The sequence below is a fragment of the Aythya marila genome (genome assembly GCF_965140915.1).
Source record: "Aythya marila genome assembly, chromosome: 21".
Taxonomy (NCBI): domain Eukaryota; kingdom Metazoa; phylum Chordata; class Aves; order Anseriformes; family Anatidae; genus Aythya; species Aythya marila.
The window spans coordinates 1801917-1820366 of record NC_139062.1 but is presented as its reverse complement, the minus strand read 5'-3'; the positions used below and the strand labels follow the sequence as shown (position 1 = coordinate 1820366).

The following is an 18450-nucleotide window of genomic DNA, read 5'->3' as shown; positions in this document are numbered from 1 at the left end:
GCAGACCCCTGGGCTGGCTCCCAAGCGTGTCTCCAATCCAAGGGGGCTGTGGGGACGGGGCGGGGGTGTCCGGGGGGACCCTCGCGGGACACCGGTGGCAAAACCGGGCGGGGGGCTGCAGCCCCCGGGGAGGGGACGGGGGGGACAAAGGGACGAAGCCGCTGTCCCCGTCGCCGCGCCCAGCACCGCGGCTGTCCCCGCGCTGTCCCCGCGGCCCCGGGGGCGCTGCCGGGGATGCTCGGGGGGGCGGGGGCCGGGGTCCGCTCCCGTGCCCGTGCCCGTGCCGGCGCGGCGGGCGGTGCCGAGACATGCGCTGTGCCGCCCGCCGCGGCCCCGGCTGGGCGCTCGGCTCGGCTCGGCGCGGCTCGGTGCGGGAGGCAGCCCCGCAACCGGGGGGGGAACCGGGCGGAACCGGGCGGAACCGGGCAGGTACGGGAAGGGCGGCACCGGCACCGGCGGCGTCCTTCTGCCGCCGGGCTGCCCCCGCCGTCGGGCAACCGGGGGCGCCGTGCGCTGGAGGAGCACCGGGGAGCGCGGGGATCCGCTCCGGTACCGGGTGGGCGAGGGGCTGCGGGAGCCGGGACCGGGACCGGGACCGGGACCGGGGCTGGGGCCGGGGGAGCGGGGGGGAGCGGCGCCGGTGCCCCTCGGGCAGCCCCCGGGGAGGCAGCTCCGGCTCTGCCCGACGGCGCCTCCCGGCTCCGGGGCTCCCGGGGACCCGCCGGGGCGGCGGGGGCGAGCGCGGGGTTGGTGCCGTGGGGCAGCCGCTGAGGACGGGGCGTCCGCGGGGGGTTCCGGCACGGCGGGGGTCGCCGAGCCCCCCGGGGCGCTCCGTGCCGCCTCCCCCGCAGCCCGGCACCTCCCGAGACGCGCGGCCGGGGGATGCGGAGGGCCGGGGTTACATAAGAGCGGGTGCTTTCCCCCTCCTCTGCCTCCTTTTTCCCCCTTCCCTCTGCCCCCCCCGAGGCCGTGCAGCGCCCCGGGGGCAGCCCCACGCGGGGTTTGTCTCTCGTGGAGGAGCAGCCCCTGCGCAGCCCGCGTGGCCGCAGCCCCGGGGAAGCTCCCCGCATCCGTGGGGTGTCCGGGAGCTTCCCCAGGGCACCGTCGGCGTGGGCCGTGGGCTTCCCTCGGCAGCACAGCAGGCTCCGGAGGCTGTTTTTCCTGTAGTTATTTTTAAGAAAGAAAATCCTTGTCTTTTATTGGGAAGCCCAGAATAGCTCCCGGCGTTTGGCAGCCGTGTGATGCGGCTCGTGGGTGCCGTGCGGGGCTGTGCCCCGTGGGCAGACCCCGCAGGAGGGGTCCCTGACCCCCGAGCATCTCTCCGGCTGGCACGGCACGGGGCTGCGGGCGGCTTCCCGCTCCGGGGGCGAGGAGGTTGTGTCGGCAGCGCCGTGGCTGCCAGCCTGCTGCTTCTTCCCGAGGAGTCTAATTATAGCTGCGAGACTGCGCTGCCTCCTCTCCACCCGCTACCGTGCCCGTGCCGGAGGCCCTCGGGCTCATCCTCGGTGGGGAACGGCCCTCGGGCGAGCGTGCGCGGGGGACGCGGCGGCACCACGGGGCACCCGTGGGGTGCTGACAGCCTGCGCTCGCTTGCAGGTGCTGGGCTCGGCGGTGCCCAGAACCAGCCTCGATGGCCTGATGTGTGCCCTAGATGGCTGCGGCCCCGCGGCGCCTCGCCGATGGTGCCGCGTCCCTCCACCATGCGCGATGAGCAGCGGCTGCCCGGCAATGCGGTAGCCTGGCTGGCGTGCGCCGGGGTCTCGCTGCTCGCCAACGCCTGGGGCATCCTCAGCATCAGCGCCAAGCAGAAGAAGTGGAAGCCGCTGGAGTTCCTGCTGTGCTCCCTGGCGGGCACCCACATCCTCAACACCGCCATCCCCATCACCACGTACGCCGTGGTGCAGCTCCGGCGGCGGCGCTCGGGCTACGAGTGGAACGAGGGCCTCTGCAAGGTCTTCGTCTCCACCTTCTACACCCTCACGCTGGTCACCTGCTTCTCCGTCACCTCCCTCTCCTACCACCGCATGTGGATGGTCCGCTGGCCCGTCAACTACAGGTACCGAGGCTTTGCCTGCCCTGTGCCCCGTCCCCTGGCACGCTTCAGTGGCTGTGCCAGCACCTGGGGAGGGGGAGAGAGCCCTGCCACGCAGCCCCCTCTTGTGCTGAGCATGCCGGGGGCTCTGCCGCCTCTCCCCAGGCTGAGCAACACCAGGAAGCAAGCGGTTCACACTGTGATGGGGATCTGGGTGGTCTCCTTCATCCTCTCCACGCTGCCGGCCGTGGGGTGGCACGACACCACCGAGCGCTTCTACGCCAGGGACTGCCGCTTCGTCGTGACGGAGATCGGCCTGGGCTTCGGCGTCTGCTTCCTGCTCCTCATCGGGGGCAGCATGGCTGTGGGCGCCGTCTGCATTGCCATCGCCCTCTTCCACACCCTCTGGGGACGGCGCGGCCCCGACGCCAGCAAGAACCGCTTCCACGTGCCCACCATCGTGGTGGAGGACGCCCAGGGCAAGCGGCGCTCCTCCATCGACGGCTCCGAGCCCATCAAGACCTCCCTGCAGATCACCTACCTGGTCACCGTCATCGTCCTCATCTACGACGTCCTGATGGGCTTCCCGGTGCTGGTGAGTGCCGCGGGGACGGGGCAGGGGCGCGCGGGGGCCGCTGGTGACGTGCCGGTGCCGCAGGTGGTGAGCGCCGCCAGCCTGCGCTCGGACGCCTCCTCTGACTGGATGGTGCTGTGCCTCATCTGGTGCTCGCTGGCGCAGTCCCTGCTCCTGCCCCTCTTCCTCTGGGCCTGTGACCGCTACCGTGCCGACCCGCGCGCCGTCTGCGAGAAGTGCCGCGCCGTCCTGGCCAGCGACGACGGGGACGAAGGTGGGGTGCGTGGCGGGGAGGGGGCGCGTGCTGGGGACAGGGGGTGCCCAAAGTGACAGCGGACCCGTTCCCGGCAGAAAGCAGCCTGGAGGGCGCCGTGGCTGGCGAGCTGGTGTACGACCGCCCCTACGAGTACGGCTGCGCAGCCGAGGTCCTGGCGCTGGACCCCGTCGCCACGCGTGACTTCTCGGCGCTGGAGCGGGGCCTGCCCCCGGTGAGCCCTGCCAGGACGGAGCCGGGGGACCGCATGCAGTACCTGCAGGTAAGGGGCTGCCCGCGGGCTGGGCGGCGGGGCCGCGGCACCCGGCACCAACCACGCTCCCCGCAGGTGCCCCCGCTGCGGCGGTTCTCCCACGACGAGACGGACCTGTGGACCAGCAGCCAGGTCGCAGCCTACCTGCAGCGCTGGGGGGCCGGCGGGGAGGCGGCGGGGCTGGCACGGCTCCTGGCCCCCCGCCGCGACCGGCCCCGCCACGGCTTCGTCCCCTGCCCCGAGGAGCAGCTCGCCTACCGCCGCCGGCGCCGCTCTGCCGACAGCCTGGTCTCCCTGCTGCACGTCCCCGGAGAGGGGCTGCGCCTGGCCGACCTCCACGGCCTCGGCGGCGAGGAAGGGGCCACCGGGAGCCCGGGGCGCTCAGCCTCGGTGGCCCTGCTGCCTGTGGCCGCACCACACCAGGCTGGCCTGCTGGCTGCCTTCCCGCTGGCCGCCCTCCAGCACGAGCCCCGGGCGCTGCCGGGCCCACCGGGTGCCCTCGCCGTCCCCGGGCCGCGGCTGGCCCCCGAGGACCCGGCACAGCTCTTCGCCCCGCGGCCCGCCGAGCGCTGCAGGGGCCGGGCGCTGCGGCCAGGTCTCGGGGACGGCGGCCGGGGCAGCAGCAGCAGCCTCCTCAGCTCGCCGTCGGCCTCCTCGGGGTACGTCACGTTCCTCTCGGGGTCCATCGGATCGGCCTCGTAGGGCCAGGACGGGACAGGATGGCTGTAACCGGACAGAACGGGCTGGGTGTTACGGTACAGAACGGGACTGAACAGCACGGGACGGAACGGGCCAGGCCGTGTGTTACGGGATGGAACAGGCCGAGCCGTGCGTTATGGGCTGTGCATTACGGGCTGTGCGTTACAGGACAGAATGGGCCACGCCGTGCTTTACGGGCTGTGTGTTACAGGGTGGAACGGGCTGAGCCGTGCGTTATAGGCTGTGCATTATGGGACAGAATGAGCCGTGCCATGCGTTGCGGGCTGTGCATTATGGACAGCAGGGGCTGTGCTGTGCGTTACAGGCCGTGTGTTACGGGACGGCACAGGCCGAGCCGTGCATTATAGGCTGTGCGTTACGGGACATGTAGGGCCGTGCCGTGCGTTATGTTACGGTGCGGCCCAGGCACAGCCTGCTGCAGGCAGGTCCCGAGGGCCTCCCCGGGCCGCTCTCCACTCCACGGCCAGCTCTACTTGAGGCTATTTTTTAACTTTTATTTTCCAATTTTCAATAAAAAAAAACCCCACGCGCAGCTCTGCGGGCCCGGACAGAGGAGGGGGGCGGGGCGGGGCGAAGCCACACCCACCGGGGGAGGGAGGAGGCGCTGGCTCCTCCCAGCCGAGCGCCGGGCGCGCTCTCGCGAGAGCGGCTCGGTCGCCCTGGGCGACAGCAGGAGCGGAGGCGGGGGGGGGGGGGGAAGTCTCGCGAGAGGCGGCGGCGCCGTTGCTAGGGCGACGCGGGGCGGGGCGGGGGGTGCCGCCAAGATGGCGGCGGCGGCGGGGCGGTGGCGGCGGGGCCGGCTGTGCCGTGAGGCGCGCTCCAGCCTGGCCGCCTTCCTGCTGGGCGCCTCGGTGGCGGCGCTGCCGCTGGCTCTGGGCTCCCCGCCCGCCCTGCTCGCCTCGCCCGGCCTGCGGGGCCGCCTGGCGCTCGCCCTGCACGTGGCGGCCGTTAACGGGGCGCTGCTGCTGCTCTACCCGCGGCCGCTCTACAAGGTGGGCGGCGGGGGGCGGCGGGGAAGGGGGTGAGGGGGGTGAGGGGGGAGCCCCGGGGGCAGCGTCCTCCCTGCGCTCTGCCCGCAGATCGCCGTCCGTGCCGGCTTCCTGGGGTTCGCCTTCGGCTGCGGGCTGCTGCTGAGCGCCGGGAGATCCGCGTGGAGGCACTTCGGGTGGTAAGGGGGGAACGGGACGGGGACGGGGATGGGAACTGGGACGGGAACGGGAACTGGGAACGGGCACCGGGGTGGGACCCGAGTGGGACGGCACCGGGAATGGGAACCGGGGGCGGGAACCAGGAACGGGAACCGGGAAGGGGCACTGGGAATGGGAACCAGGAATGGTAATGGGTACTGGGAATGGGAACTGGGAGCAGGCACCGGGAATGGGAACCAGGAACAGGCACCAGGGTGGGACCCGAGTGGGACGGCACCGGGAATGGGAACTGGGACAGCACCGGGAACGGGCACTGAGGTGGGACGGCACCGGAGATGGGAACCGGGAAGGGGCACCGGGAACAGGAACCAGAAATGGTGATGGGAACTGGGAGCAGGCACCGGGAATGGGAACCAGGAACGGGCACTGGGATGGGGCAGCGTGGCACTGGGATGGGCACCAGGACGGGACAGTGGACACTGGGAACGAGCACTGGGGTGGGCGCTGGGACAGGGCAGGATGGCACTGGGAACAGGCACGGGGGTGGGCACTGGACGGGCACTGGACACCAGCAATGGGCACCGGGATGGGTACTGGGATGGCACCGGGACAGGGCAGCATGGCACCGGGATGGGCCCTGGGGCAGGCACTGGGCAGTCACCGGGTCAGGGTTGGGCCCTGCAGCGGGTACCGGGCAGTCAGGGTGCGGTGGGGCCCTCCGGGACCGCGTGCGGTGCGGCCAGCCCGGTGCGGGTGCCGGCGCTGCCCTGCCCGCCCCGCAGGTACATGTGCTCGCTGTCGCTGTTCCACTACTCGGAGTACCTGGTGACCGCCATCAACAACCCGCGCAGCCTCTCGCTCGACTCCTTCCTGCTCAACCACAGCTTCGAGTACAACCTGGCCGCGCTCTCCTCCTGGGTCGAGTTCACCCTCGAGAAGCTCCTCGTGCCAGGTCAGCTTGGCTGGGGGGGAGCTGAGCCACCCACGGGTGTGTTCTTTGGGCTCAGAAATGAATGGCGCTGGTAAAAGCTGTCACAGTTCTACGAATCCATGTTTTTTTGGTGAGGGGAGGCGTCCTCCTTCCCCCCATGACAGCCCATGGGGGCGTCATGGAGGCCCCCACTTGCCCCTGCCTGCAGCGCGGTCACCTCCTTGGCGCTGTGCTGACCACTGCTGCTTCGCTTGCAGAAATGAAGCAGATCACCTGGCTGAGTACCGTAGGGTTATTGATGGTGATCTTTGGGGACTGCCTGAGGAAAGCTGCCATGCTCACAGCCGGCTCCAACTTCAACCACATCGTTCAGAACGAGAAGTCGGACACGCACACTTTGGTGACGAGCGGGGTGTACGGGTGGTTCCGGCACCCGTCGTACGTGGGATGGTTTTACTGGAGTATTGGAACACAGGTATCGTACCTCACCCTCAGCTGCTTTCCCCTCATAACCTGCCTATTTCTTCGGTAGAAACCTCGGGCTGTCAGCTGTGGGGGCCCCAGTCTGCTTCCCACCCGCCTGCGGGTGTGAGCCCAGAGCTGGCACTCTGCTCCCAGCCGGGGTGGCAGGGGAGGTGCCTGCAGCCTGCTTCCTTCCAAGCACTAATTCCCCTGGAGAACGCAATTCTTCCCAAGTTCTGGGGATTTCTCGTTTTGTTGCAGAGCTTTTAGACCTTACACCTGCAATTTCTTTTGACCGTGAAAGCTGGCTTCAGTACCGGGGGCAGCATAATCCCTGGGGGAGCCGGGGATCTGCCGGAGCTGCTGGGGTGTTAACTTCTTGTGTCTGTTGGCAGGTGTTGCTCTGCAATCCCATCTGCGTGGTGGGCTACACGCTGGCGTCCTGGCGGTTCTTCAGGGAGCGGATAGAGGAAGAGGAGATCACGCTCATCCACTTTTTTGGGGAGGAGTACCTGGAATACAAAAGGAAGGTGCCGTCGGGTCTCCCTTTTATTAAAGGAGTCAAAGTGGAACTGTAACGCCGGCAAAACTGGACTGGTTGAGAAAACCTCCAGCTCTGGGCGCTGTAGGTCGAGGAACTATGCATAGTGCTGGCGCCGAGCAGCCTGTTCCCATTTCCTGGCCGTCCACTAGAAGCTCGCTGAGGGCTGCAGGGCCTGGCGGCCTTCCAGGTAACTAGGAGATCAGAAGCACGTTCATCCTCCTCGAGATAAGAGTCCTTCGTCGCACATTCAGGGATCCTCTGGATAACTTAGCCTATAGCAATCCTACCGAGAAATGATCCTCCCGCCTAAAGCAGCTGAATCGTACTGAAACTCACTCGGACTGGTTCTTCTGGAGAATGAGCTCTGCCCTTCCACCCCTGCGCTGGAACCGTGCTGGTGGGAATGCTGTTCCTATGGCGTAGCTGTCTTTTAAAGCTTTCTGACCTTAGAAGCCAGACGGCACAGCTTTAATCTCTGGAGGCCTGCTCCTGCAAGCCCCGGGCTGGTGCTTGGACAGCTTGCGGGAGCAGGCCTCGCTTTGGGCTCGTCAGACGCTCGGGACTGCGGGACATCAGCTGGCTGGAAAGCTGTCAGCGCGCTGCAAATCAGGTTTCCCCCGGCCGCTGCGTTAACAGGGAGCTCCTGGCACCTGCAAATTGCCGGCCCCTCCAAGCCATGCAGCAGAAGAGCTGGGTCTGGGGTCCCTGGTTACTGCCCTGCCTTCAGGAGCCACCGCCCGGCTGCTGCTTTCCCCTCTCTGTTCTGTCCACGCTCTTCTGAGACCCGCTTCCAAATCACGCTGCTTCCTGCCCTGCCAGGCGTCTACGCTGGTCAGCTCTGTCCCACAGAGATCCCAGGGCTTGGGGTTGGGGAGGCAGGAGAAGGACTGCGGCTGGCGAGCTTGCAAAGAGCTTTTAGCGCTTCAGATCCTTGCCTGGTGTTGGGGTGAATCTGGGATGTCGGTGAGAGCAGGAGAAGCTTCTAGGGCAATTCTCTAAACAAAAGGTTTGGCTAGCTAATAATGCTATTTTAAACATTACCATTTTGGAAATGGTTCCTATTCAGGCTTTGTGGTATAATTTATTCTGTTGTTATATACCAAAGAGGTTCACCGTTTTCCTGGGTTTTACATAATTCTTCCTTGCTGGAATGGAAATGAGTTGCTTGTCAGCACACGCTTCGGGCTTGCAGTATTCCTTGAAGATACTGTGATTCAGCTCAGGAAAGAGGGCACTGGTGGAAATTGCTTTTGTGATTTTTTTATTAAAAAAAAAAAAAAAAAAAAGGAAAAAAAAATGTTGCCAACTTCTGTCTGGTTGTCATTTGGGATCTCTTCAGGTGATGGCGACTACATCAAAGCTGGAATTCTTAATTTTATACCTCCCAAAGGGTTTTCAGTACACTTCAGTGTTACAGTGAAGTATGATCATGACTTTGGGTAATTTGTGGAGCCAGAGAAATAGGGACAAATTCGTAGGCTCTACTTGCTTAACCTATGTGGAATCCTTTCTTCTCCAGGTCATGCTTTATATTACAGAGCACTTTCTGCACTGAATATCGGCTTAAAGCATTCACTGATAAGTTGTCTTTCACTATGTTTTTAGCTTGGAGGAAAAGAACAAACATGCAAATATAACAACCAGGTAGTGCTGATTTCTCTGTGTAGTTATTTGTGAGCTCGTGTTCAGACCTCTCTTCGCAGTAGAGGTGCCCTTCCCACGGAAACGTCAGCCTTGGCTGTTTCTGCCAACACACCTCAAACGAGAGTCTCAACGAGTTATTTTTTTTTTTTAAACTGTTTTTTGTGTGTGAACTTGCACAAGTGGACTTGGGAACAGAAATTATTCTCACTTGGGTTTGATGGGCATTAACAACAGAAAGCTTTACTCTAACATTGCTCTCTTTAATAGCGGAAGTGCTGTACAAGCTGTAGGACCTCAGGCAGGGGAAGACGTGCTGGGGACCTGGTTTGGTGCAGCGAGGACCCGCAGCTGCCCAGCGCTGTGACCGGGGTGTCCTGGGGCTATCGTGTGCACTGTGTGTATGAGCCCCATGGTGCTCTGGTGCTGATGCAGCTCCGTTGCTTGCTGGGGAGCAGGAAACCCCCCCACGGCCTGGGTTTGAAGCCCCCCAGTGCCAATTTCCAGGTATGAACAGTGCGGTGCCTGTGCTGCGTTCACCACTAAAGCCAGGGAAGGAAAGCTGGGTGAAAGCCACGTGTCTGAACGTACCTCAAGGAAAACCACAACCACTGCTAACGCGAGGACTACAATAAGTTGAACCCAGGTGGTTTTGGTACAAGTCTGTATCTCCGAAGAGCAGATCTCCCACAAACAGCCTGCCCGTTACCGTGTGCACGCTCCTTGCCCAACACGTTGCCGGCGGCGAGCGCGGAGCATTTGGCTCTCGGCGTTCAGCTCGAAGCTGTGGGGTCTTCCCGAGCAGTGCCCTCGGTCCCGCTTTTCTGCTTGCTTCGGCAGCGCTCCTCGTTCTTCAGGAGCGGGTCCTCGGGGGCGAGGGTGGGCGTGCAGCCACCCCCTCGGCTCCCCAGGGCCCGCTCCCTGCTCTCCTTGCCGCCGGGCGAGCCGTCCCTAGGGCAGGCGGCCGTGCCCGCTGGGTTAAGCTGCTCTTTCCCGAGCTCTAATCCCTTCTGAGCCCTTTAGAGGCACCTCTAAATACTGCTTGGAGGGCACGCAAGGGCTCCTGAAAGTGCTTCTCATCCCTCCCTTGTGGTTGGGAGGCTCAAGAGAGGCACGGGGCACTGCTGATGGTGCCAAAGCCGCCCTGCAGCTGGGACGTGGGCTGCTGTGGGGAAGGGCACGGCGTGCCCAGGGGGCTGCACCGAGACCACAGCCCTCACCTCGCCTACCTCTGTGCTGCCTCGCTGCTGTCCTCGATCCTGAGCAGCGTCTGCGTGTGCTCATCCTTGGGCTCCCGGGGCTCCTGCAGCCTGCGGCGGGACCGGGGCTGGGTGCGGCACGCGGGGAGGGTGGCGGTGGCCGGGACCCCGGCCCTGAAAGCACCCGCACTGCTCACCTGGGCTCCAGCCGCTCCTTCACCTTGGCGATGGAGCGGACGTAGGGCGCGATCTGCTTGGTGATGGTGGTCAGGCAGCTGTTCTCCTGCCGCAGCTGCAGCAGGTCGTGGAGCTGGGCTGGGGGGCGAGAGCGGGGCTGTGGCCGCGGCTCCATGGGCGGGGGGCGCAGGCTGCGGGGCGGGCAGCGGCCGTACCTTCGTAGATCTCCTGCTCGTTCGCCACCCTCTGGTACGTCTCCTCCCAGACCTGCAGCGGGGAGTGGGAGCTGGTGGTGGTGCGGGCGGGTGGCACCCCGGGGTGGGGGAGCCCCCGTCGGGCCTCACCTCCTCGAAGACGCTGCGCATCATCTCCACCGAGGAGTAGTGCGCCGCGATCTGCACGTCCATCTGCAGCGACTTCTGCAGGATCTCGCTCATGATCTCCGTCCGGATCAGCGAGTGGTGCTTGGTCAGGTCGCGGTGCAGCTCCTGCACCTGGTCCTTCAGGCCCTGGATCTCCGTCTGCAGCATCTGCGCGGGGCGGGGGGGGGGGGGGGGGGGCAGAACAAGGGGCAGCAGCGATGGGCAGCGAGGGAGGGGGCAGCCCCGCGCCCCCCACCCCGTCCCATCCCGTCCCCCTACCCGGTAGGTGTTCTCGTAGTTGCGGCAGTGCTCGGCGAAGGGCGTCTCGCGGCCCTCGGCCAGCAGCACCTTGGTGCTGATGTAGCGGTGCAGCGTCGGCTTCCGCACCATGGAGCCCGTGGACATCTTATCGCCGCTGGGGGGGCAGCCGGGCACCATGAGGGTCTTGGAGGACTGGCCGACGGGGATCCTGCGAGGAGGGCGACGGCGCTGCGGGGCAGGCGGTGGCAGGGGGAGGGCCCCAGGGGTGACACTGGCTCAGCCCTGCCACCCCCAGCTCTCCGATCAGCTCCCCACAGCCGGAGCTCCCCGGAGCTGCCCCAAACCCCCGGATCATGGTGCTCGGGGCTGGGGATGTGTCAGCCCTGAGAAAGGAGCCACCAAAGCTCCCCAAATGCTTCCCTGCGCTCAGGGTTAGCTGGAAGCACTGCCCCAAAATCCAGGTTTTCACAGTGAGCCCGGAGCTGGTGCTCGCTGCCCCGCTCAGCCCGGTGCGCACAGCTCCACCAGCTCAGCCCTGGCACGAAGGAGGCAGGAGCCGGGCTTGGCACGGCCAGGTTCCTACAGGGAAGGACCTGCCCCACCTGAGGCTGGCTCAGCTCCGGGGCCGGCAGCTGCTCGGGTGATGGGAGCAGGGCTGAAACCTGCAGGGCAGAGCCCCAGGAGCTTGCAGCCTCTGCCCCCTGCCCGTTTCTCCCCGGTCCCGCGCCCCTACCTGCTGCCACCACCTCCCCAGGCTCCGCTGCCCCACCGTGCGGCCCCGCGACCCTACCTGCCGTGCAGACCCCACCGTGCGGCCCCACAGCCCCCGGTGCTCAGCTGCCCCCAGCCACGCAGCCCGGCGGGGCGCGAGGAGCGGTCCCCATGGGGCGGCAGCGCCTGTTTGTCCTCTCTGCGGGGCGAGCGGCCGGCAGCGCCTGGCAGGGCCCGCGCCGCTGTGACATCAATGGGCACTAAATATATCCCGGGCGAGGAACTGCCGGGCACTTCTCTGAAATTCTGATAAAAATAGTGGCGGGCCAAGAGGCTGCGGGGCCGCGGCAGAGCGGGGTGTGCGGTGAGCGTTGGCACGGCACCGCCCGGGGCACAGCAGCGCCCTCGGTGCCTCCGGGGGCTGGGGCTGCGCTGGGGAGCAGGGTGCAGGCTCGCCGGGGTGCCCGCTGCCAGCCCTGCCCGCCCACCCTGCTTCCCAGAATTGTCACTTGAAGCCCCCGTGCCTGTCGCTCGTCAGCACAGCTGTGCTCAGTGCTGTCCCCGGGCCACCTCCAAGGTGACAGGCTCAAGGGCAGCAAGGGGGGGGCAAGCTTGGCATGGCAGGGGGCACGTGCTGGGCGGCCTGGTGGGATGCAGATGGGACGCGTGGTGCGGTGCACGGCGCGATGCAGGGGGGTGCATGGTTGGGGGGCAAGCAGGATGCGGAGCTGGGCACGTGCTGGGGCAGGAGTGGGCTGGGGGCTGCGCTGGGGGTGCCGGTGCAGGGCAAAGCCAGCAGGGCTCTACCCCCCCTGCTCATAGCCCCCCTCAGCTGTGCTCATCGCAGCAGCCTCCGGGGTTGCTCGCCGCCCACCCGCCCGCCTGCCCCTCCCGGGGACACCCCAGCACCTCACATGTTGGTGCCAGCGATGCCAGGCCCGATGCCGCCGGCGCTGCCCACCACGGAGCGGCGAGGGGTGAGCATCAGCAGGGGCTCCAGGCAGCGGGCGAACTCTGCCCGGTACTCGGTGTTGATCTGCGGGGCGAGACGGGGGCAGGTGGGGCTGGGGCAGGGCAGAGCCCGTGTCCGGGGCTGCCTGTGGGGACGGCGGGCAGAGGCGCAGCCGCGGGCTCTACCTTGCTGGTCTGTGCCGGCCGCAGGCGGTGGGGCAGCTTCACGATCCTCTGCAGCCTCTCCATCAGTTGCTGAAAGGCAGCGGCGAGGCAGGGCTCAGGGCTCGGGGGTGCCTGGCACCACGTCAGGGTGCCCCGGCTGCCCCACGGTGCCGGTGCTACTCACGTAGCCCAGGTCCAGGAACTCGGCTTTGTTGGCGGAGCTCAGGAAGGCCGAGCAGATCACCAGGTGGACCTGTGCGCAGGGGGTGTCACTGCTGCCACCTCCCCGGGGCCCCTGCTCGGCTTCTGGGAAGGCCGTTTCCCAGAGCCGGGGGTTGGCAGGCGCGTGATGTCCCTGCCTGGCACGGGCCCTACCTGCAGGGTGGGCAGCAGGGAGGCGAGGTGGGCGAGCTGCTCCCTGAACGCCTTCTCCTTCTCCTCGTGCTGGCTGCAGCAGAGCAGGCGAAGGGCACCGGCTCTGGGTGAGCTGCCTGGCCCCGGGGCACCCCAGGAAGGAGGCACCCACACGAGCACCCGTGGGTGCCAGCAGCTCGCACCATGCCGGCTTGGGAGGTCCCGTGCCAGCGGGTTCCCCAAGACCCCCAGGTGCGCAGAGGTGCAGCCGTGGCCCCTCACCTCTGCACGGCTTTCAGGAGCGCCTTCTTTCTCTCAGAGAGCTGCTCCTGCAAATGGCATGGATGCCACACGTCCCGTGGCTCTGCCGCACCTCAGCACTGTGCCAAGGGGTTGGTGGGCACCCATGGGTGCAGGGAGGGATGCGCTGCCCCACCGGGCCCCCCACCTGCATGCCACTGAAGAGGGCATTGATGGCTGTCTCCTCCTGGCTGGCACTGTTGCGCACCTCCTCGATCATGGCCTTGAGGAGGACGATGGCCTCGCGCGTGGACGTCTGCAGCTCCTTCACCGCCTGCCCGGGGTGATGCGGTGGCTGCGGCGCTGCTGCCGCCTCCGTGCCTCGGCCCCGCGCCCCCCGCGCCCACCTACCAGCACCGCCTGGTCCAGCTTCTCGCAGCCCTGCACGTACGCCGTCTCGATGTCGATGCAGTGCGCCCGGCTCTCCCTGCGGGGGTGGGCGTGAGGGCACGGCCGGGGTGGGGGGACGCAGGGACGGGAGGGCACGGGGACGCTCACCCCTGCATGTCCCTGAAGCAGTTGATGCAGAGCATGGACTTCTTCTCGGTGGAGAACATGATGTAGGGCTCCTCGTGCAGCGCTGCGGGGGTTTGGAGGTGTCACGCCCGCGGTGGCGCGGCGCGGCGCGGTGCGGGCAGTACTCACGGCACTTCTTGTGGATGTCCTTGGTGCGCTTGGAGAGGGAAACGATCTCGTGGCGGGCGAAGACCTTGGCGCGGTGCGTCTCCTCGCGGCACGGGGCGCAGAGGGGCTGGCTGCAGGTGTTGCAGAAGCACATGGCGTCCAGATCCTGCGTGGGCACAGCGGGGCGGTGGTGGTGGTGAGGAGTGTGGGGGGGGGCACAACCGGGAGTCCCGCGGGGTGCCAGCCCCCTGCCCACCCGCTCGCCCTCACCGCTTTGGCACAGCGCCGGTCGCAGTTGGCGCACTGCACGTCCTCCTCGCCGTCGGCCGAGCTGTCCACGAGGAACTGCAGGAGCCGGTCCACGGGGGGCAGCCCCGTGCCCCCCCTCACCACCGAGGGGTGCCTGCGGGACGGGGACGGGGATGGGGACGGGGCTCGGCCCCAGCCCTTTCGCAGGGCCCGGGGGGGCACCGGGCAGGGCCGGGGCTGTGGCCCACGAGTCCCGGTCCGGGGGGGTGCCCACGCGTGTCCGCGTCCCCGCGCCTTACCCGCAGAGGGGGCAGCGCAGGCGGCCGTCGGCGGCGCGGCCGCGCAGGCAGCTGGCACAGAAATTGTGGTAGCAGTCGAGCAGGCAGGGGTGCTGGAAGGGCTCGTGGCACAGCAGGCACACCAGCGGGTGCCAGGCGCCCTTCTCCAGCTCCGAGCAGCTCCCCAGAGGGGAGAAGATGCCCCCGGCCATCCGCGGGGCTCCCAACGGGGCGACCCCGGCCCCCGGCTCCCGGCCCCCGGCCCCGCCGCCCGGCCCCAGCGCTGCCCGGGAGGCGCGGCCCCGGGCCGGGATGGCTATTTTTAGGGAGAGAGCTGCCTGCGGAGGGGGGGCCGGCACCGGGCGTGCCCGGGAAGGGGCCTCCCGGGGGGCTGCGCTCCCCGAGCGGGGCTGTGCCGCGGTGGGAGCCCCCCAGCACCGCGCTGGTGGGGTGCCCCCCGGGATGGATGTCACCCGTAATGGGGTGTCCCCCGTGGAGGTGTCCTCCAGGATAGGGTGTCCCCATGGGGAGGTGTCCCCCGAGATGGGGTGTCCCCCGTGGCGAGGTGTCCCCCGGGATAGGGTGTCCCCTATAATGGGGTGTCCCCAGTGATGGGGTGTCCTCCGTGGTGGTGTCCCCCAGGACAGGGTGTCCCCGCGGTGGGGTGTCCCCAGTGACAGGGTGTCCCCATGGTGAGGAGTCCCCAATGACGAGGTGTCCCAATGGTGAGGTGTCCCCAGTTACAGGGTGTCCCCATGGTGGGGTGTCCCCAATGACGGGGTGTCCCCATGGTGGGGTGTCCTCTGTGTTGGTGTCCCCCAGGACAGGGTGTCCCCATGGTGGGGTGTCCCCCGTGACAGGGTGTCCCCAATGATGATGTGTCCCCATGGGGGGGTGTCCCCGGTGACGGGGTGTCCCCAATGACGCGGTGTCCCCGCGGTGGGGTGTCCCCTCGGTGCGCTGTCCCCGCACTGTTTCCCCGTTGTGGCGGGGCGTTCCCCGGGGCGGTGTCCCCGTACCCTTCCCTCCCCACCTCACCCCCATCCCGTTGCCGTTTGTTCCCACCTCCACCCGCACCACGCACACCGCGCGGGGAAAGGGGCGCGCCGGCGGGAACCAGGCCCCGCCCCCCTCCCCTAGCCCCGCCCCCACCCCTTAGCCCCGCCCCATAGCAGCGCGGCGCGGCCCCCATCGATGCTCTCGGCGCTCCGCGGGGCTCCCTGCGCCCTGCGCGCCCCCTCCCCGCCCGTTGCGCGCGGCCCGGCGGCGGCGTGGGCGCAGGCGGTGCCGCGGGCGGCGCATGCGCCCTGCCCGCCCGAGGGCCCTTCCGCGCATGCGCGCGGCGCGGCGCTCCCTTTCTGCCCCTCGCTGGAGCCGCCATGGCGCCCGTGGTGAGCTCCGCCAGGCCCCCCCCGGTCGCCGCCGCCCCCCCCGCCGGGCCCCGCTCCTCCGACACCGGCACCGCCACGCTCGGGCCCGGTGCCCCCCGGGGCCGCGCCTGGTGCCCGGTGCGGGCTCGGCCGAGGCCTCCCCGTGGCGCCGGGGCCCGGCCCCCTCCCCCGCTGCCTCACGGGGCCCGGCCCCCCCCGCCTCACCTGGGCCCGGTCCCTGACGCGGGCCCGGTCCCGTTCCCGGGCCCCGTTCCAGGTCCTGGCCGCCCCCCCCTCTTTGTCCGCCCGCTCTCCCTGACGCTGTGCTCTTTCTCTCTCTCTTTCTCTCTCTCTCTCTTTTTCTCCCCGTGCTGCAGAAGAAGCCGGCAGCGAAAGGTGGCAAAAAAAAGAAGCAGGTGCTGAAGTTCACGCTGGACTGCACGCACCCGGTGGAGGACGGCATCATGGACGCCGCCAACTTCGTGAGTGCCCGGCCCCCCCCCCCCCGCAGGAAGCGCCTCCCGGGCCGTTTGCACCCCCAGCAAACACCCCAAGGGCAAACGGAGGCTGCGTGGGGGCCCTCCGAGGTTTATTGTTTAAGCGATTTGCACCTGAAGTGTGCGCGGCTTTCTGTCTGTTGAGTTGTATTCATGAAGCGTTCCCCGAGGGGTCGGCTTTCTGTGAGGTGTTGATAACATTCAGCAGCGTCTGATGAGTGCTTGCTTTCGGTCAGACTGCCTCAAGCTGTGTTCAGGCATGAGCACAGATTTGAGGATTTGAGACAAGAGCTTGTGGCAAAGATGTCCTTTGAGAGTGAGAATTAAAATAACCCTGTTGGAAGGGACCTGCAAAGATCATCGAGTCCAGGAGAAATCGGAAAGCATCTTGCTTCATGGGCACTAACAGTTCAGAGTAGGAAGTTGAATCGTCTAGTTCAGCCAGACTTGGGGAAATCACTTTTGTCAAGGTGTGAATGGGCCCACGTGAGCTGGTGGGGTTGGCTGTGAGGAGGATCAAAGCCGCCCAGCCCGCAGGAAACGGGCTCTGCCTTGCTTTCTGTTGACATATGGTGATTTTGTCTCTTCCCAGTTCTAACTCAAATGTCGGAATGCTGAACGCAAACACGCTGCGGACGGCCCTGCCTGAGCCCTCTCTTTCCACTCTTTTAGGAGCAGTTCCTGCAGGAGAGGATCAAGGTGAACGGGAAGGCCGGTAACCTGGGCGGGGGTGTAGTGACTATCGAGAGGAGCAAGAGCAAGATCACTGTTACTTCAGAGGTTCCCTTCTCAAAGAGGTGAGGACATGGGGGCGTCCCGCGAGGCCTCCCTGCTGTGCTGCTGGGAGGCTGCTGGCTCTGAGCCTGGTGAAGTCCCGGCAGGAGGGCGTTGTGAGCGTTGTGCTGGGCAGTCTCTGCTCTTTATTTGGCTTTTGGTTAACGATGGCTTCAGGTCCTTTGCTCGTGACTGAGTTGAGCTCCACTGCTTGAGCTTTCCCCGTGCCCTGCTGTGGGTGTGTGTCACGAGGAGGTGCTTCGTTTCCCTCAGGTTGCAGTGCTCAGTGCACGAGAGTTTCTAAGGGTGGTGTCATTAGTGCCAGTTGCCAGGGCCGCAAGATCCAACCCCCTTCTGTAAAACAGGAGGGCGTGAGGAAGCACCTGAAGTAACCAAGAGCTGTCCTGGTGCGTTAGGTGCACCGAGGCCTGCTGACTCTAAGTGCTGTGTGAAGTTAGGCACAGTGACTGCTTCTGGATGATTTTTAAAGTTGATACGGGGTTGAAATGCCTGCTCAGGAGGCTGGCCGTGCAGGATGCACAACTGCCAAGCCAAGCAGGGAGCTTGGGGGTTGATGCACAGCCAAGCTGTTCCATCCCCGCGTCCTTCCCCTCGTCCTGCTGGGCGTCCCTCTGGTTCTTGGGACTGCCTGACGCTTCTGCCCTTTATTTGGCTTTGATAAACTCAATATTTGCTGTGGTGGAGGTCGCAAGCGAGGCAGCTGGAGGTCTGAAACAGTGGAAGGAGAGCTGTGTGTAAGGACAGTGCTGTGCTGCTGCCTTGTCCTGCTCTAAGAGCTTCAGTGCGGCACCCGAGCGGCTTCTGTGCCTGTGGGGTGCCCGAGGCATCCCAGGAGCTGCTGAGAAACGTGCAGGGAGCAGGGGATGGATGGTGCCTGTGTGCACGGAGGTGCTCTGCTTCTTGAGCTGCTGCTTTTCCCTGCAGGAACAGGCACCCAGGTGGCCCCTTGTGCCTGGTGCGTGGTGGCCACCCCTGTCTGGGAGAGCGAAGAGGGGAGAGGCAGCTCCCAGCCCTGTGGGGCAGGGGGGCTCCTGCCTGGGGGGAGGCACCCAGCATTGTGCTGCTGCCCAGCGTGGCTGGGATTGCTCCGGGTGCACTGAGAGCCCTTTGTGCTTTAGGGGAGCCTCCTTCCCGTGGGATTTAGGGATTTATGGGTGGCAGGGACACGGAGGGGTCTGACGGAAACCGGCCCGGGGTGGGGGGGGGCGCAGCAGTGCCGGGGAGACCCCAGGTGTGCCCCGTGGCGTGTGTGTGTCCCCGCAGGTACCTGAAGTACCTGACCAAGAAGTACCTGAAGAAGAACAACCTGCGCGACTGGCTGCGCGTGGTGGCCAACAGCAAGGAGAGCTACGAGCTGCGCTACTTCCAGATCAACCAGGACGAGGAGGAGGAGGAGGAGGAGGACTAACCCCGGGGGGAGCGTTTTGTACATTTTATTATAATTTTTTTTTTTTTTTTTCCTTGAATAAATCGTGGGGGAAAAAAAAAAAAAAAAAGAGAGAGAGAAAAAAAAACACACACACAAAAACACAAAAAAAAAAAACACAAAAAAACCCTCTCGGTGCTGCCTTTGGGGGG

General features: G+C 66.4%; 3 protein-coding genes across 9 annotated transcripts; 2 read left to right on the top strand and 1 right to left on the bottom strand.

Annotated features, from left to right (window-relative positions):
* Window positions 1–345: 345 nt before the first annotated feature.
* Window positions 346–4083, top strand: GPR153 (G protein-coupled receptor 153). 2 transcript variants are annotated; one of them, XM_082776710.1, is made up of 6 exons: window positions 346–429; window positions 1597–2056; window positions 2198–2627; window positions 2772–2880; window positions 2958–3142; window positions 3209–4083. In XM_082776710.1, exons 2-6 carry the CDS (start codon window positions 1680–1682, stop codon window positions 3833–3835), a joined length of 1728 nt encoding a protein of 575 aa, XP_082632836.1. In that variant the 5' UTR covers window positions 346–429; window positions 1597–1679; the 3' UTR covers window positions 3836–4083. The 2 variants fall into 2 exon arrangements, with proteins under 2 accessions (XP_082632836.1, XP_082632835.1); XM_082776709.1 differs by having other exon boundaries at window positions 2691–2880.
* A 525-nt stretch (window positions 4084–4608) lies between these two features.
* On the top strand, window positions 4609–18376 carry RPL22 (ribosomal protein L22). 3 transcript variants are annotated; one of them, XM_082776974.1, is made up of 7 exons: window positions 4609–4845; window positions 4933–5021; window positions 5784–5953; window positions 6190–6407; window positions 15958–16062; window positions 16750–16874; window positions 18136–18376. In XM_082776974.1, exons 1-7 carry the CDS (start codon window positions 4618–4620, stop codon window positions 18278–18280), a joined length of 1080 nt encoding a protein of 359 aa, XP_082633100.1. In that variant the 5' UTR covers window positions 4609–4617; the 3' UTR covers window positions 18281–18376. The 3 variants fall into 3 exon arrangements, with proteins under 3 accessions (XP_082633100.1, XP_082633098.1, XP_082633099.1); XM_082776972.1 differs by lacking the exons at window positions 15958–16062; window positions 16750–16874; window positions 18136–18376 and adding an exon at window positions 6790–8188; XM_082776973.1 differs by lacking the exons at window positions 4609–4845; window positions 4933–5021; window positions 5784–5953; window positions 6190–6407 and adding an exon at window positions 15491–15601 and having other exon boundaries at window positions 18136–18365.
* RNF207 (ring finger protein 207) lies at window positions 8819–14437 on the bottom strand. 4 transcript variants are annotated; one of them, XM_082776970.1, is made up of 17 exons: window positions 14232–14437; window positions 13954–14086; window positions 13705–13849; window positions 13558–13639; window positions 13411–13486; window positions 13208–13354; window positions 13042–13088; window positions 12781–12853; window positions 12590–12658; window positions 12427–12495; window positions 12204–12325; window positions 10597–10786; window positions 10300–10485; window positions 10171–10222; window positions 9976–10093; window positions 9809–9889; window positions 8821–9530 (listed from the first exon to the last, which is right to left on the bottom strand). In XM_082776970.1, the coding sequence occupies exons 1-17, from the start codon at window positions 14420–14422 to the stop codon at window positions 9353–9355; spliced, it is 1959 nt and encodes a 652-aa protein (XP_082633096.1). In that variant the 5' UTR covers window positions 14423–14437; the 3' UTR covers window positions 8821–9352. The 4 variants fall into 4 exon arrangements, with proteins under 4 accessions (XP_082633094.1, XP_082633095.1, XP_082633096.1 ...); XM_082776971.1 differs by having other exon boundaries at window positions 8822–9530; window positions 13208–13333; XM_082776968.1 differs by having other exon boundaries at window positions 8819–9530; window positions 13411–13639; window positions 13705–13814.
* Window positions 18377–18450: the final 74 nt, after the last annotated feature.